Raw genomic sequence first — 19157 nt, 5'->3', positions numbered from 1 at the left:
TAAGGACATGCGATCTCTTTTCTCAAACCCTCATGGTTCTAATTTATATATCTCAAGGCCTCAGCCTAGTAGTTCACCACATCAATTGCGTGATTTGTGTTGACGTAACAGTAGTCCTATATAGCCCAAGAACTGTCTTAGGTGTTCAGGCACTCTTAAATGATGTGTGCTTATTTGCCAAACCTCAAGACTAGCTTGCTTTATCTATTACTTCCTGTGCCTCTCCTGAATAAAGGGTTTCCATAGTAGGAAGCTGCCATTGTATACTGTCTCTAGTTTCCCCTTTTTATACAAGCTACCCTTGTATACTGTCTCTAGTTTCCCCTTTTTAAGTTCTCATCAGGGGCATCAGTTTTGCCGGAGTGATGAGGTAGATCAGATTAATGGAATTCTATGCTCAGAATCCCATCTACTGCAGTAGACATTTTCCCTGTTAGCCGAGCACTAGAGGAACGTTTACCAGGTTCTCAATCCTAACCAAAAGACATATGTTTGCCCCTTCAATTAACCTTCTAGAAAGCCTAGCACTGATTGACTCCACACCCAGGTGCCAACAATAGCTGTGATGGGAGTCCTCCGTTGTTTTCTAAAAAGCCAAATTTCTGGGACATGATTACACTCTGTGGTCTGTATAAAAGAAAGAAACCTACAACAAGAAGAAAATCCCTGAGTTTAAGAAATGCTATTTCATGGAACAGATTGAATACAGTAGTGAGCTCCACATCACAGTCAGTTTATAGGGGCTTACTGTAAACTGCTGGGACACTGGGTGAGACATCTTAAGTGATGGGTCACAAGAAGATTCGGGAAAGCTTTTGAAGTAGAATGGTAGTAAAGAGTGAAAGAAAATTTAGGATATGCTTGAAACTACCGCATGTGTTCTGGATGCCACAAACTCAGGCTTATGCATTATTGCATAAAGGGCTGCAGAAAGCTTGGGGATCCAAACAGCCTCTTCCCCACTCACCTTTGATGCAGGATATTCCTCCCCTGGCTGCCCTGTGTAAATTCACCTTTCTTCAGGAGGCAGCCTCAGCTGATGCTTGCCTCAATCCTCCAGCCCTGGAAACTAACTGGGCATACCTTTCATGCCCTCGAGAGTGTTTTTTTTTGTTTTTTTTTTTTCATTTTTCATTTACTTTTCTTCTTAATTAGCACTGTTGGAGATTTAATTGTTGGTAATCTTTTCAAAGAAAAGGATATTTGATTTTGTTGGCTGTTTCTTTTTAAAATGTTTATTTTACTCAATGTATTGATACTGAAAATTTCTTGGCGAAGATCAAGTGTCATCTCCATTAAGGATCTGTTGCCAGTCCAGTGACTCTTTTTCTTTCTGTTTTACCAAAACATCTCACACAACTGCCTGTTCCTTAATTTTTTGGTTTTCTTTTTGAACCATTATGGACATACTGGAATATGCACAAATCTCAAGTGTTCAGTTAGATGAGTAATTACAATGTGAACACATGAACACACCTATGTAGAAATAAACCAAGATATACATACTGTTGCTCAAGGCTGGTAAGGCATACTATTTTCAGAACGCTGTGTCCAAGCTCTCCTAAGACATTTTTCTAGCCCTGCACCTGCCTTTGTTTTTAACCCTGTGGAAACATTCACATGCAGATCCAGAGGCCCAGTCACTGAAACGTAGCTTTAAAAAGTTCGACCGGGCTTGGTGGCTCAGCCTGTAATCCTAGCACTTTGGGAGGCCGAGGTGGGAGGATTGTTTGAGCCTGGACAATATGGCAAAACCACGTCTCTACAAAAAATACAAAAAATTAGCTGGGCCTGGTGGCAAGCACCTGTAGTCCCAGCTACTCAGGAGGCTGAGGCACGAGAATCACTTGAATCTGGAAGGTGGAGGTTGCAGTAAGCCGAGATCATGCCACTGCACTCCAACCTGGATGACAGAATGGAGACGCCATCTCAAATAAAAATAAAAAATAAATAAATACAAAAATAAAAAGTCTCTTAATGTCAATAACTCATGATTCACAAAGCACAAGACCTGTGAGGATTTTTCATTTCTATTAAAAGAGAGGGAAGTACATAATTCAAGTTGAAATTGTCTTACAGGTAAAAGAACTAATGCGTAACTCATTTGAATAGAGCCTTTCCCTTTATGACAACCCTGTGCCTCTTCCTGAGTACCTCCACTGTCCCACCAAGCATACTCACAGTCACCCCTATTGCTTGGATCTTTTCTTATAACTTCTCTTGGTCCCTGAAAACTGTTACTCCACCAACTCAAAATTGGACTTACCTTTCCTCTCTCTGCTTTGAATCAAAGTAATCATATTTCCATTCCCTCTCCACCTCCCTCATCCAGACATCATTTCCATAAGGTCTTGGTATCAGCAGATATACCACCAGACCTAGACAGCCCTATATGGGAGGCATGAGGGCTTGTAACTTTCATTCTGGGGTGACCCAGGCTTGACGTCAGGTCATCAGCCCAACATTCGATCTCTATCAGCCCAACACCTGATTCCCAGGTCAGTTACCTACATCCTTGGAGTTTTCTCTGTTCAAATTTCCCTGATGGGTTGATGCCCGGTAGTCCACATTTCTTTTACTCAAAACAAGAGGGTTTGTACGAGAGGGTTTGTTCAACAGGAGCCGGAAAAAATGACACAAAATCAATAAACAGTGGAAAGTCATGGGGAGGAGTATTTTCTTTTCCAAAGAATTCCCACTGGGAGCCCTCTTTTCCTTCTGGATACTCTATCATCCTGCCTTGTCCCTGGACACCCACCTTACTTTGGCCTCTGCCCAGCAGCCAAACACTGCACCTCCTCCAGAGACTAGTTTTTCTTTGTGTTCTGGCACTTGGGGCTTTCCAGATTGCAGGAAGAGACAGAGGCTTAGTGGCTGGAGAGTCCTTGTTTCTTCAAGTCCTCAGAGGATACCTAAAAGACCAAGAGTGTAGAGTACAAACTGAAAGAAAAAGGAAGATCAAATATTGGTAGGATTTGTGAAAGGTTACTATGTGCCAGGCATCCTAATAAATGCTTTTCAAAAATTATCTTAGTCAGTTTTCAGAACCTCCTGAAGTAACTGTCATCATCTCATTGACATCTTATAGATGAAGCCGAGGTTCATAAAGGTCACAAAGTTAGTAAGCGAGAGAGTTAAGATCTAAATTCTGATAACTATAAGTCACTTTATTTTATTGTAGAACTGTTCACACTAATAGTGTACTTAATATCTTAAAGTCCAGTTCACTCTTCCTCGTTCTGCCTGGGTTCTCAAGGTAGGCTTTGCTAGTTAAATGTCTCCCATGACACTACTGTAATGGCCTGTTGAGTGCAGAAGGGAAATAGGATGTTAAGGAGAGCAAGAAAGATGAGCTTTTCAAATTGGAGATAGGAAATGTGCCTGAGCACAAAGGCATGAGAAGGGAAATGTTCTCCAAATAGATAATAAACCAGAGGTGGTAGAGTCAGGGGACTTCAAAAGGAATGAAAATACAAGAGCCTAGAGGGGTGCATGGGGCTATGTTTTCAAGGTCATGACTTCTGCCTGGGCATCATCTTTGGGAAGAAGTAAACTTGAGAGAAAGAAGTCAACAGGCAGAAGATATAAAGTTGATTGTATTTTTAATGGCAAACATATAAATATTTGGAAATACAAAAAATCAGGGGACAATGCTGCATATTCCCAGCTCTCCCAATCCTCAATGGAGGTATTTATGAAGAGAATGATGAGAGGCCATTTGTTGTCTTATTTTGAGGGGTGATGAGAAAGGAGTGGGAATAGGCTTTGTGCCTTCTTCAGCCTAAACTAGCACATTCTTAAAGACCAGGTGGACTTCAGTTTAACTTAACATCTGATAGAAGACCCATTCTTCAAGCGTGCAAAACGACTAGTCCTCCCAACACCTGCTTAGTATCTTAAACTCCAAAACCTGATTCCCTGTAGAGTCATTCAGTGAGCAGGCCATAACATAAACATCAGCAAGCATATTGAACATTGATAAGTGAACAATCAAATGCAGAAGACAATTGAGATATGATTTCAGTAACCCCAGCATGAGATGAGTCAGCTAAACTGTGATACTCTTTGCTAAGATTCAACCTGTTCCTACTGAAGCATTCAGAGCAGTATTAGATCCTCACAAACAGATGGTGGCCTTAAACTCACGCTTTCATTCCCAGTCCCATGGGGGAAGACTTCCAAATAGAAATATTCCAAAAATGACAGAGACCAAAGATAACAGAATAATGACATGAGAAGGTATTCTATATGGAAGCAAGAGCTTTCAACATCTTTGATTGTGCCTCCTTTATCATTATTTGCTTATAGTCCTTGCCATTCAACCTTTATAACCTACATCATATAGAAGAATGCTTAGGATGACATAAAACCAATTATTGAACAAAGTTGTCATAGCCTATAAGAGAACAGAAAAAGCAGACAAAAATAGGCAAGAGTTGTATATCTCAAAAATTGAGCAGAAATGTTTGATTTTGTGTCCAGCTAAAGTTGCCTTCTTGTGTTCAAGATAATATGGCTAAAGAAACCTAAGAAATATTGACATAGGTCTTCAAACTTCAGAAAACAGTTCAGTTCCTTCATCTCTCCCTTTTCAAATCTCCACACTGTACTCCAACACAATAGAGGCATTTAAAAATACATGACGATCTATCCTCAGGAACACACATGTCATCTAAGTCTATTAACTTGGCTATTTACATTAGTTGATGCAGAATCTTGAGGTCCTGAAAGTCCCCCGCCCCAAATATTACTAAGACTCCCCAGGAGGTACCTGTAGTAGTTATCACAAATGAAATCCAGTGTTCCATTTCTAGCATTTGTGCCCCAGTGTAACCCCCTCTTCCTGAGTGGTGCTGGACCTAATGGTTTACTTCTAATGAATAGAATTCTGCAAAAGCTATGAGATTTCACTGTCCAAATTAATTATAAATACACAGTGCTTTCCATGTTACCCTATTTTACTGCCTTTCTCACCCTTTAAGAGGTAACACAGTATTGATGGTTAGTGTTGATGATTGAACTTGGCAAACAGTGTGCAAAAAAGAAAAACTAAAGACTAATCTTATAAGAACTGACCCAAAAATACTAAATAAAATATTAGCAAATATTGGAGTGTTTTAGAATAGGGACTTCTCAAATGTTAATATGTTGTATAGTTTTTACATCAGTGTTGTAGGCATCAGGGATATGTTAGGCTCCAGAGTGAAGCCAAGAAAGAGAATTTAGATGCTGAAGTTCTAGCTGATAAAGTAACATATACGTCTGAATTCAGTAACTCTAATGACTCCAACCTGTTTGGATCTATTTTGTAGTCTTTTTTTATAATGGAAATTTGCACTTAAAATGGACTAGGACAGACATTAGACAGCTGAAGAAAGTATAGCATAAAAGGAAGAGATGATATAGTTGACAAGTGGCTGGATTTTGGGGTATAGTGGAAATCTTTGACTGCCTGAAGACATTATAATCTCAGAAGTTATCCTGAAGGGAACTAGGGATTAAGTCTACAATTCACTAGGCCAAAGCTTTGTTCATATTTGCCACCTCGGCATAAAGGCAAGTGTCAGGCTTGTGTGTGTATGTGTGTTTGTGTGTGCATACATGCATGCGTCCAAGTATTGATACACAAGTCCCATTTCAATCACACAGCCCTTTTTGCTTGAGCTAATTTTCACTAGGAAGAACCCTGTCATATTTTCCAAGGGAATAAATTCATTTTGGGCCATCAAGAGCCAGCCATAATACCACCTAATGGAAAAATCTACAAGATTCTGGTTATTTCTTCACAAAAGTATCTCTTTATTACAGAAAATGCAGCAGAATCGTTCAAACAGCAGAATATCCTTAGAGATGGATGAGCTTAATGAGTCTCTTGAGATTGAGGTTCAGGTCAAGACACATCAATTACTTAAGGTCTTTGGCCTCCTGCCAGGAGAATCTATCACTTCCGGCTCTCTATGTGTGTCCTTCTCTACAGTTTCCATTGCTAAAAAGCTAATCAATAAATACAAGCACATTTTAAGCAAGCTTTAAATGTATTTTCCAAATTTGTCTCTGTTATTTTAGTTCTGTTATTTTATGCCTGGATCTTTTAAAAATCAAAATTGAGAAGGTGAATATATTTTTATGTTGGCTTATATTGGTTCTTATTGACTTTTGTTTATTTTTTGGTCCTCATTATATTTTTAAATTATGTTTAATTTTATTCTACCTGTTTCATAATTTCTTAACAAACAGGAACTATGATAAGAAGCATGGGAGCAACAATGGGAGAGTCCATTCTATCATCAGGAAAAGTCTGACCATTTATTCCCTTTACCCATTGTAAGGTATATGGATGTGTTTTGGTCAAGGAATAAGCCAAGGCAGATATCCAGGCCTGCATGATTCAGCGAGTTTGTTGGACAGGTGCACACTTCTACTTGTTATATAGATTGTTTGTGTAACTTCATACTTGACTCTGAGCCACTACTGTCTGTAAAAGGTATAATCGCCCTGCTAACACTGTACAGGGGCTTTTGGGGCTTGGCTTAACTCAACATGGTGCTGGGGCCCAGAGAAAGACAGGCAAAGCTGTCCATCTTGCAGATGGACAGAGGGGCCCCACAACATGGCTCACGCTGGTGCCCAGAGAAAGAGGTAAGCTGCTGACCCTGAAGGCAAGGGAGAGCCAGCCATGCAGCTGCAGGCATGGGGGTGGCAGGAGCCACAGAGCCAGAGCAGACAGTTGAGTTAAGGTGGACAGTGTGAGAAAGTTGTTAATAAGAACTGCTGCTGAATGAAATCATCTTTCACCTGCCTACGGACCGCCGAGTGTTCTGTTCATCCATCCATTCCCCTCAGACTTCAGCATGGGCTGGACCCAAACCCTGGGATCTGACACCCATCTCAAGTCCTCTCAGAAGACTAATCAGATATGACTTTCCCCAGTTGTAAACTGTGTTGCTCCACACAGATCCCCCTTGAAGCACTCATTACCTCATAAGCTGGGAGTGTCAGCTGCTGATAGTTCACACCTACATTTCTTTCCAGGAATTATCTTCAGCCAAAGGGAGCTATATTACCCTAAATTAGCCACCCTCCATTTGCAATGATTGTATTTAATGACTAGTTGATGGTGAGTTTAAAGGCCTGACTCCCTTGCCTAACTCAGGACAAGTTTCTCGTAAATCAGCTGGGAAGTCTGATGAAACTGCGTTGTAATTCACCTTCTCCCTCTGCAAAATTCTGCCTCCTTTGCACCTATTGAGACATTGTTTCTGAGCTTACTTTCTGATAAACTTTCAGCATGGAAAAGTCTCAAAGTCAGTTTCTAAGGAACCCAACTTAAGACAGTTGATAGCAGGAATGGTCCCAGAAAATGGACTCTCAAGTGTGATTATAAGTTGACAGGCTGGAAATGAGGACCCAGAAGACTGTTTTCTAAGTTGTCCTGAACACAATTACGGCAGGAGAGTCCTTACCATGCTAAACCATATGCTTCCCTTTTCTTCTTCTTTTACTAGTTTAAAAGATAGTTTTTGATAGAGAGGAAAAATTCACTGAAAGTTAACTAATATTGGTTATGTGTCTTTATTCTGAGTTGGTTCTAGATCTGATCTAGAATCTAGGGAGTGATGTATATTTCACAATGTACAGAGTTCATTATTTTACTGTCAAGTTTAAGATTCTAGCCCATGTCTGGCAATTTCAACTTTTTTTTTTCTTGTGAACCCTGATGTTAAATGTTGGAAGGTGAATTATGATACCATAGTTACAGGTGGACACACTCAGGAGTCTCCCAATTTAAAAAATCAACACCAGCTCTCAGCTGCCACTTTGCTTCTGGTTTAGTGGGTTCAGGAGACTCCGTGGCTCCAGCTAATCCAGGCTTCAAGAACTCTGACCAATGGCGCTCTCTCACCTTCTACTTAAGTTAAACTTCAACTGTCTGTAGGCTCTGTAAGCCACTGACTGAAATGAGGTGGGTGGGGTCTGAGTAGTTTGGGTAGAGACTGGGAGACTTCTTAGGTTTTTCCTTTCTGTCTGTGTCTTTCTTTCAGCTTTTTCTGTTTCTGCTTCCTTTAGGAGATAAGAAATTCCCTGCTGATTGTCTGTGAGAGAGACAAAATGAATAAGGGACCTAGGTTTAGTCCCGTTTCCTTCCATGTCTCTCATAATCCCACGACTTGCCCAGGAAGTGAGACTGGAACAAGCTCAACATTCCTCACTTTCACTAATGAAACAGTGAAAATCGGCACTGAACTGAGATGCTATGGGCTGGTGAAATACTAGAAAATACTTTTTAGTTCTGGTAAAGCTCATCCTTTCTCTCACCACTTTCTTCCTGTGGTTATTGTGGGGCCATTGGAATAACCCCAGACTGGGAACAGTTTCTAAAGAAGGGCCTCACTAAGAAGCTGGGATGGGAACATTAACCCTGCTTTCACTAGGAAGGCTATTTCTAATTCGTAGGCTTAACGTCCCTTACAACAGAAGGCTAGAAGAAAGACCTTCTCAGCTGGGCGCAGTGGCTCACGCCTGTAATCCCAGCACTTTGAGAGGCCAAGGCAGGCGGATCACCTGAGGTCAGGAATTCGAGGCCAGCCTAACCAACATGGAGAAAACCCATCTCGGCTAAAAATACAAAATTAGCCGGCCATGGTGGTGCATGCCTGTAATCCCAGCTACTCAGGAGGCTGAGGCAGGAGAATTGCTTGAACCTGGGAGGAGGAGGTTGCAGTGAGCAGAGATTGCGCCATTGCACTCCAGCCTGGGCAACAAGAGTGAAACTGTTTGTTTTTTTAAAAAAAACAAAACCTCTGGTTGGCTCAAGCTTCACTTATGACTCAGGCACAAACTGGCCTTACCATTATTGATAGGGAAGGTTGTGAGCTACTTTCCAACCAACTCAAAATATTCCCCATCAGAAGGAACTTGCTTATACATACATACCCCATCCTCTTGATGCCTTTACTTATTTTATAGCTTTCTTTTCTGAAGCCATTCACATATTCTCTCAGGAAGGACTAAATGTTATTTCACTTTCTAGGATGCTTGCCTTGGCTAAGGCTTTTTTCCCTAACAAAGCCTTTTTTCAGAACATGAGAGTTCCATTATTCTGACTTAAGTTTTCTTCTCTCCCTTCTCTCTCAATTGACCTTTCTGGTGGATTAAGACTTAGAAGACCGTTTGGTATTCATTTAGGTTGATTCCCCTTGTCTTGATGGAAATTGGGAGACCACAAGGCTAAGGAGTGACTTACTGGGAAATGGACATATCCCTAGTGTGCTCATAGCCACTGTTCATTGCTTCCTCTTTGCCATTCAAGCTTACAAATCCAGTCCGGGCATGGTGGCTCACGCGTTTAATCCCAGCACTTTGGGAGGCCAAGGCGGGTAGATCACGATGTCAAGAGATCGAGACCATCCTGGCCAACATGGTGAAACCTCATCTCCACTAAAAATACAAAAAATTTAGCTGGGCATGGTGGTACATGTCTGTAGTCCCAGCTACTCAGGAGGCTGAAGCAAGAGAATCCCTTGAACCTGGGAGGCAGAGGTTGCAGTGAGCCAAGATTGCACCGCTGCACTTCAGCCTGGCAGCAGAGCAAGACTCCATCTCAAAAAAAAAAAAAAAAAAAAAAAGCCAGGTCTGGTAGTGGGAGCTTGTAATCCCAGCTACTCAGGATACTGAGGCAGGAGAATCACTTGAATCTAGGAGCAAAGGTTGCAGTGAGCCGAGATCGTGCCATTGCACTCCAGCCTGGGTGACGAGCAAAACTGTCGCAAAACAAAACGAAGTTTACAACTCATTTCATAGAAGTATACATGGTTCCTCTTACTACATACTTTCTTGGGTTCCTAGGTGTTTTCAAGAAAGGGTTCCTAGATGTTTTAGTCCTTGAGATTACTCTTTCTTAGTTGTTTGTTCAGGATCCCTCATGACCCCAAAATTCTAGACTAGAATTGATCATCACACTGTTATCTTGCTTTTCTTATGGGACCCTAGACCCACAAGTTCTTTTCCATACTTCATGTAGAACCTACAGATTTCTTGACCTTGCTTTCTAATAGGGATCTCTGCTTTGATGTTCCTCAGCCTACAGTTTGAGGGGTCTCCACTTAACTTCAATGTTCTCTGCTCTAAGCAACAATACTTCTGAAATGTACATGGCTAGGGGATGGAATTGGACCAGTAAATGGGATGGTGATGCTGATCCTAAAAGTTATCTTCCTTCCTTCAATCTCCAAGACATTTCTGCCCTCAGAATGGAAGAACCCTGATAGAGGCAGAAGTCATGAAGTACATTGAGACCCTTGTTGACGGGTAAAACCTAAGTGTACACAGCTATATAGGGTAGAATGACAGACACTAGAGACCCAGAAGGGTGGGGAAAAGATGGATGATAAATTAATGGTAAAAATGTATGTCATTCAGGTGATGACCACTAAAGACCCAGACCTCACCACTATCCATGTAACAAAACTATAACCCTTAAACTTGTTTAAAAAAATCTAAGTGCCCTTCCTGTAAAGGACTCATAGTTGCCTTTGCTTTAAAGGGCTTTCAAAGCATTTTCCTAGGGGTTGCATGAATAGCTACTTCTGCCTGACTGAGGGCAGAGCTATGCCTTTAATTCAGGAGCTCACAGATGCCTTTCATCACATACTGAGACTGTCAAACCAGCAAAGCTAGCCATCGTCACCTGTGGCTGCCTTTCTTTTGAAGAGCTTATCTTGATTCAGGGTAAAATAAAGACTCCTGTGTTTCAGATTGTGATGGCTCATGATAGGAAACATAATCCAAAAATATCCTTATAAACTTCTACAGAGCCTTTAACTTAGATGAGGATGTGTTCATACACCAGGCCAACCACCCACTAACAGTGCTGTCTAGTGTGGTGATGGGTAGTAATGACCACTCCTTGGCAGAAGGTGATAAAAGACCTTGCTATAGGGTACTGTAGGTGTCTGGCCTCAAGGGATGCCCTTCAAGGAATGCAGCAGTGCCCTCGGAGTAAGAAAATACTGCCCAACCTAACATGCACTTTCAGTAGCTGCAGTCCAAATATAACAGTGACCAGGGGTCTCTCTGGTACCCTTTTATAAAGGCACTAATTCCATTTACAAGAATTCTACCAATTACCTCCTGAAGGCCCTAACACTTACCTGGTCTCAACTTATGAATCTTGAGAGTGTACACACATTCAAACCATAGCAGCATATAAAAAGCATAAGCTTAACAAACACTACCTAATAAATCACATGAATTGTTAGTGTCTCAGTTTTTTCACCCCACTTAAAAGGCAAAGTTCCAAGTTGGATTAAACAAGACCCCATACATATGACATCTATAAACTCAAAGAATTGTAAAAAATCATACGGGTGGGAAAAAGGAGTCACTTTTACGTCAGATAAAGCAGACATTAAATGAACAATAAAGGGAATTACATAATGATAAAGGGTTCCATTCTACAAGACTTAACTATCATAAGTATGTATGCACCCAACATTGCAGCACCCAGATCCATAAAACAAGTACTTCTAGATCTGAGAAGACTTTGCCACTCAATAGTGAGGGACTTTAACACCCCACTGGCAGTGTTAGGTCAAGGCAGAAAACAAATCCTGGACTTAAATTTGACATTTGACAATTTGACCTAGTAGACATTTACAGAATACTCCGCTCATCAACCACAAAACATACATTCATCTCATCAGCAAAGGGGGAAATAATCTAAGATCAACAACATGCTCAGCCATAAAGCAAGTCTTAATTCAGAAAATATCAACTATACACTCTAGGACTACAATGGAATAAAAATAGAAATTGATGCCAAGATCTCTTCAACACAATTACATGGAAGTTAGACAACTGGCTTCTGAAATAACTTTTAGGTAAACAAAAATTATGGTAGAAATTACTTGAAATAAGCAAATGCAATATGCAAGTCTCTGGGATGCAAAAACAGTTGAAAGTTATGGTATTTAATGCCTACAATAAATCTAGAAAGATTTCAGACTAATCATCTAACATCACATCTACAACTAGAAAAACAGGAACAAACTAAATCCCAAAGCTAGCAAAAAAAATAAATAACTAAAATCAGCTGAATGAAATTGAGACACAAAAATCCATACGAAGAATCGACCACGAGTTGGCTTTTGAACGGATAAACAAGATATCTAGACTGCTCATTAGAGTAACAAAGGAACAAAAAGATTCAAGTAAGTGCAATCAGGTGAGAGGTGACATTACAACTGATCCCACAGAAATACAAAATATTATCAGACTATAATGAACACCTCCATGCATACAAACTAGAAAAACTTAGAAGAAACATAAGTTTTTGGGAACACAACCTCCCAAGATTGAATCAGAAATTAAAACCCTAAAAAGACAAATATTTAGGTCTATTACTGATTCACTTTTAGGACTATCAAAAACCCTGGACCAGATGGATTCACAGACAAATTCTACCAGGCATATAAAGAGCTAGTACCAATTTTACTGAAGCTACCTCAGGATATTGAGGAGGGACTTGCCTCCTAACTCATTCTATGAAGACAACATTACCCTAACACCAAAGCCTGGCAAAGACAACAAAACTACCAGTCAATATCCCTGAGAATGGACACAAAAATCCTCAAAATACTAGCAGGCCAAATCCAACAGCACATAAAGTCAATTCATCATAATCATATACTTTATTCCAGGGATACAAGGCTGGTACAATATAGCAAATCAATAAAAGTGATTCATCACAAACAGAACTTAAACAACCTATGTGATCATTGCAATAGACATAGAAAATACTTTTGATAAAATTCAACATTGCTTTGTAACAAACCCTCAACAAATTAGGCATTGAAGGAACATACTTCAAAATGAGCCATCTATGACAAACCCACAGGTGAAAAGGACACAAGCACACACTGAAAGGACAAAAGCTGGAAGCATTCCCCTTGATCTAGAACAGGGCAAGTGTATTAGTTCCACATGGCTAGGGAGGCCTCACAATCACGGTGGAAGGTGAAAGTCATGTCTCACATGGCAATAGATGAGAGTTTGTGCAGGGAAACTCCTTTTGAAAATCATTAGATCTCATGAGACTTCCTCACTGTCATAACAGCATGGGAAAGACCTGCCACCATTATTCAGTTACCCCCACCAGGTTCCTCCCATAACACATGGGAATTCAAGATGAGATTTGGGTGGGGAGACAGCCAAACCATATCAGCAAGGATGCCCATTCTCACCACTCCTATTCAACGTAGTACTGGGAGTTCTTGCCAGAGCAACTGAACAAGAGAAGGGCATCCAAATAGGAAAAGTAAAATTGTCTGATATAATCATGGACCTAGAAGACCTAAAGACTGTCAAAAGCCTCCTCGAACTGAAATAATTTCAGCAAAGTTCCACATAGAAAACCAATGTACAAAAATCAGTAGCACTTCTTATACACCAATAACATTCAAACTGAGAGCCAAATCAAGAAGGCAATCCCACTTACAATAGACACACACACACCCCTAGGAATACATCTAACCAGGGAGGTGAAAGATCTCCACAAGGAGACTAAAACACTGCTGAAATCAGATGACATTAATGAGAAAATATACATGCTTTTGGCCTGGCAGAATCAATATCGCTAAAATGGTCATACTATCTAAGGTAGTCTGTAGATTCAATGCTACTTCAAACTAATGTCATTTTTCAAAGAACTAGAAGCTATTCTAAAACTCATAGAACCAAAAAACTTGAATGGCCAAAGCAATTCTAAGCAAAAAAAGCCAGAGGCATAACATTGCCCAACTTCAAACTATACTGTAAGGCTACAGTAACCAAAACATCATACACTGCTACAAAAACATTTAGCCCAACAGCCCGGAACAGAGAACACAGAAATAAAGCCACATACTGACAGTCATCTGATTGTTGACAAAGTTGACAAAGATAAGCAATGGGGTAAAGACTCCCTATTCAATGGATGGCTCTGGAATAGCTGGCTAACCATATGCAGAAGAATGAAACTGGACCCCTACCTTTCCCCGTATACAAAAATAAACTTAAGATGGATTTAAAGATTTAAATGCAAGACCTCAAACTATAAGAATCCTAAAAAAAATCTGGGAAAGATCATTCTGGACATTGGCCTTGGGAAATAATTTATGACTAAGTCCCCAAAATCATTTGCAATAGAAACAAAAATAAACAAGTGAGACCTAACTAATAGAGCTTCTGCACAGCAAAAGAAACTATCAGAATAAACAGACCTACAGAACTGGAGAAAATATTTGCAAACTATGCATCTGACAAGGGCTAATACCCAGAATCTACAAGGAACTTAAACCACTTAACAAGCAAAAAAAAACCATTAAAGTGACACCATGAATGTTTCTCAAAAGACATACAAGCAGCCAGTAGATAAATGCTCAATATTACTAATCAGAGAAATGCAACTCAACCACAATGAGTCACCATCTCACACCAGTCAGAATGGTGATTATTAAATCAGATGCTGATAAGGCTGTGGAGAAAAGGAAATGCTTACCAACACTTGGTAGGAATACAAATTAATTCAGCCACTGTAGAAAGCAATTTGGACATTCTCAAAGAACTTAGAACTACCATTTGACTGGATATATACCCAAAGAAAAATCATTCTGCCAAAACACATGCACCTCTATGTTCATTGCAGTGCCATTCACAATGGCAAAGACATGAAATCGATCTAGGCTCCCATAAAAGGTAGATTTGATTGGGGAGGGGAATGGGAGATGTAGTACATATGTAGTACACCATGGAATACTATGCAGCCATAAAAAAGAGTAAACTCATGACCCTTGGAGCAACATAGAGCTTGAGGCCATTTATCCTAAATGAATTAACACAGGAATAATAAAACTAAATACCACATGTTATAAGTGGGAGGTAAACATTGGGTACTCATGGACATAAAGATGGCAACCGTAGACTCTGGAGTATACAATGAGAGAGAGGGCAAGGGTTAAATTATTGGGTACTATGCTCATTACTTTGGTAATGGGGATCATTTGTATCCCAAACCTCAGCATTACACAATACAATCATATAAAAACCTGCATGCATACCCTGAACCTAAAATAAGCTAATTTTAAAACTTCTCTCTTTTCCACCAAGTAAGTGATCCTTGCTGATAAAAACATGTTACTGTGCCTACAAAAAGACCATAAGTGGTTGGGGGGGGTTGGTGGATTTTGGGGCTGGGGTTCAGGGGTTAATCCAGAGAAAGGACATGGAAAACAAGAAGGGTTTTCCAGATTAAAAAAGATTCTTTAGATAAAACCAATAAAATGTTTGTACACACAGAACCACAAGGAATTGGCAAGCTAGAAACCCAGGAGAGCTGATGGTATAGTTCCAGTTTAAGTGTGAAGACCTGAAGACCAAGAAAGCTGATTGTGTAAGTTCCAGTCCAAAAACTAGGCTCGAGATGAGAGCCAACATTTGACTTTGACTGGAAGGTAGGAAAAGACGAATGTCCTAGCTCAAGGCAGTCGGGCAGAAGGGTGCTCTCAATTACTCTGCCATTGTGTTCTTCTACAGAGGCCCTCAACTGATAGGATGAGGCCCACCCACATTAGTGAGGGTAGCCAGCTTTAATCTAAAAATTCAAATACTAATCTCATGTAGAAACCCTTCAGACACCCAGAATGTTTGCCCATGTGTCTAGGCACCCCATGGCCCTGTCAAGTTGATAACATAAAATTAACCATCACATAATATGTCAGGATTTGGAATCAAGAGGAAGATAGTAAGAGGCCCCAAAGACCAAGTGACTGACAGAAGTAGCTAAGATACTGGTATTGGGATGCAGAGAAGACCTAGTTCAGGAACTGAGCTGGGAAGTGAGATGCTAGCTTCCCCTTTTCTGCTCAGGGGAAGGGGTCTAGAATAAAAGCCAATAGAAGGAAATATGGGACATTTCTATATTTATAATGTGGGATAATACAAATAAATAATACAAAGTTCAATATGAAAGTGATATACCTTGAAATACTGTCCTGAAGTTTCAGGACAATGCTTACTGCAGCTCCAGTGTGCAAACCCTAGCTGGAGTCTTAGTCAAGAGTCTTTAGACTCAGAGTGGACATTAAGACAATGGCTCTCCTGAATGACATGCCTCCGAATAATGCCACCCCACACCCCACCTCAAGTTGTGTCAAACCTCAAGGTCAAGAAGCCTTAAATGCTCTAACTGGTCCATTACCTTGATAGCTGGAAAAAAAGGATACTACGTGGCATGTCAAGATTTAAACTGTCAACCTTGTTGTCCTTCTCAGGAGGTATTAGAGTTAAATTGAGGGGACAGGTTTCAACAGGCATCTTCCATCTGATATCGGCACATCTGAATCTTTAATCTCGGGGTTAGGTGCTGAAAACTTCAAAACTGCCAGGATGGGCAGAAATGGAAGAAGCCAAGGCGTTTTGGTGAATGGTAAATTGAATTTCTGTAACAGTTATCTTCCTTTATGTGCCGCCTCCTAGAGCTCTTTCATTTCAACATCGCTTCTCTTGCCCTTCAAAGACCTTGCTATCTGGAACATGTTTCCAGTAGAGTCTCTATTTCCTGGATCTCAGCCCTTCTACCTGTGGGAGCAATGAAACACCAGCTTCTATGTTACTTAATGGATCTTATCATGCTCTTTCTGGTTAGCAGGTCAGGTTTAGGCCATGTCTTTTTCATGTCTGTGGGGAATGTCTTACCCTGTGGTTTCTAGCTGGATCTCCTAGAGACTTCTTGGTGCCCCAGCCATTAATGGGCACAACAATGCCATAGAATTTGAATGGTTTTAGAGCTACTTTGGTAACAGTAATCATCTTTCCCCTTCTGGTCACATTGTTTTTTTGGTCTCTTGTGGTGTGAAACGAAGTGGGTACTTCAAAATTTCAAAATATTTCTGGGATCTTCCCAGCATCTACTCAATTTTGATGCTTCTCTTCTGTAGACATGCTCATGCACTACTCCAATTCATATGCCTCTGTTGCATTCCAACTTGTTACAGGTCTTCAGTTATTTTCTCCTTTCCTGCCATTGACCAGCAGTAAAGTAATTTGCCACTGAACATTAGTATATGTGTGTAGCTTCACCATGAAATGAAGGGCTTTTTCACAATGAACAACCAGACTCCACCTGAATATGTCCATTGGAAATATTTCCCTCCATTGTCATTCAAGGTATGCTTAAATGGAGTTATGCAGCAGCCATCCATCTTTTTTTTTTTTTTTTTTTTTTTTTTTTTTTGGCTCGTACTCTGTGATCCATCTATGAAACAAACTTGGGCGTTTTCTTAGTGTTTGTTCTTCATGCTCTGTAGTGTATGAGCCTTAAAGCTACCAACATGCAACACTGCAAGTGTTCAATAGCCACATGGGACTGGCCATTGAATTGGACTGCACTGATTACAAAACACTTCCATCAGAACATTCTGTCCTAGCACTGCTCCAAGTCTTTGTAGGGCAAAACTATGTGTATGGATAGTGTTTTACTTCATGTGGATGTGAACTGTTTGAAGTCCCTGCCCTGATGTAGAAAAATATTTGCCAAATCAATGACTGCAGTATGGTGATCATTAAATCAGATGCTGATTCAGGTGTTACTGTGCTGTGGCAGATACTGTATCTGGCAGAGCAGTTTAATTGGGGCTAACATTTGGTTGAATTTGAGGTACTCTTTCTGTAGGATCTTTGTGTTTTGGGTGCTATACTGGTGAACTATGTAGGGATATGATGAGGGCCATTAACTCTGCATCCTTGAGACCATTTTAAGTGTCAATAACGTTCTGTATACCTTCCGTTACATAACACTGTTTACTGTCTTGTGCAGAGAAAGGGAAGTTTCAAAGGCTTCCATCTAGCTTTCCCCACTGAGAACACTTGCCTCATAGGCCAAAGTTATAAGTAGACATATCTCTTCTGAGTATACGTTTGAGGAAAATGATCACCAGATGCATTCGAATATCGGGGATCCACTATGAGCTGGCTATCCATTATACTCCACTAGGAACTAAAATCTACTACCCGGCTTCCTATTCCCCCAATGACTGGGGAGCCATAATGAATTTTGGGTTGCTGGGTATCAATGTTCTCTAAAGCTTAGGTCACACATTCTATAAATGGTTGGTTATTCTTTTCTCCAGTGTAAAGTTACCTGCATGAATAACCATAGGTCCCCCTAGGGGAAGGATTAGGGGAATCACTATCAAACTTGTAGCAAGCTGTTGACACCTTCCTTGAAGGAAGACACATGCAATCAATGTGTCCTAAGCCTAAACACAGGGGAAAGGGTTATAAATATCGTAATGTAATAGACTATAAAATGGTCATGGCCTAGCTCTTTTTTTAAATAGTTACTCACAGATCTTATGTTACTCAGTAGTTACCTTCCACAAAGTCTAGAAAGCCCAGGAATCTAGTGGTCAATATTCCCCTTATATATCCAACCCCCCTACCACCCCCAGAAATCCACAAATCTCATTGCATGAGAATTTCAAAGGTCTGTATTCCTACCAGAGAAGTGCTGCTATCCAAGCATCCTTTGCATTTAATAAATAAGATGTTTGAGAATTGCATCATTGGAACTGCCTGACCTAGGATTACTATTTTCAAAGTCTACTGGCAAATGCTTTCTTTCAAAGCCTAAGTACTTTTCAGCCAAGTGACCTGTTTCTACATTTTCTAATAAGATTAAGTTTGCTGCTGATAAGGAAACAATTTTACCTGACAACCAAGGTTAGCAGTTGATGATGGAATAAGAGATAAACCGAATTAATTCCTAGCATAAGGAAAGTCTGTATGAACTCCAAGCCTCCATGTTAGGTATCTCCCCCAACACCCTTATAACATGCTTGTGGATGTTTTCCAACTAGACTATTGAGTAGACCCTCCAATAACTCATATTACTGAGTTAAGACACACGCAAAATGTATAAAGGAGCCGATTTACTTGAAACTGCAATGGGAAAGTTCCCTAAGCCCCCTCTCACAGGATGTGTGACAGGGGTGTGGCTCATGTTTGACTGAGACCCCTTACACACTGAGAAGTGTACACAGAGACTCCTTACAGGAGGGGGAGCATGCAGATGGGCAGATGCAGGAGCCGGTGTGAGCGCCCCTGGGCTCTGGTCCCATGGT

The 19157-nt window shown here is 40.5% G+C and overlaps 1 protein-coding gene across 1 annotated transcript; it reads left to right on the top strand.

The window, feature by feature from the left end:
• The first annotated feature begins 1889 nt into the window (after positions 1-1889).
• LOC101016622 (putative uncharacterized protein C11orf40) lies at positions 1890-17872 on the top strand. The gene is given in 8 exon segments (XM_031653964.1): positions 1890-6648; positions 8068-8262; positions 10784-10944; positions 16553-16663; positions 16665-16689; positions 17343-17403; positions 17406-17494; positions 17496-17872. Coding segments are annotated over 8 exon segments (807 nt in total). The 5' UTR covers positions 1890-6540; the 3' UTR covers positions 17553-17872.
• Positions 17873-19157: the final 1285 nt, after the last annotated feature.

This window comes from Papio anubis, chromosome 12 (assembly GCF_008728515.1).
Source record: "Papio anubis isolate 15944 chromosome 12, Panubis1.0, whole genome shotgun sequence".
Lineage (NCBI taxonomy): Eukaryota > Metazoa > Chordata > Mammalia > Primates > Cercopithecidae > Papio > Papio anubis.
The sequence above is the reverse complement of the archived record's forward strand: the minus strand, read 5'-3'. Positions and strand labels throughout refer to the sequence as shown.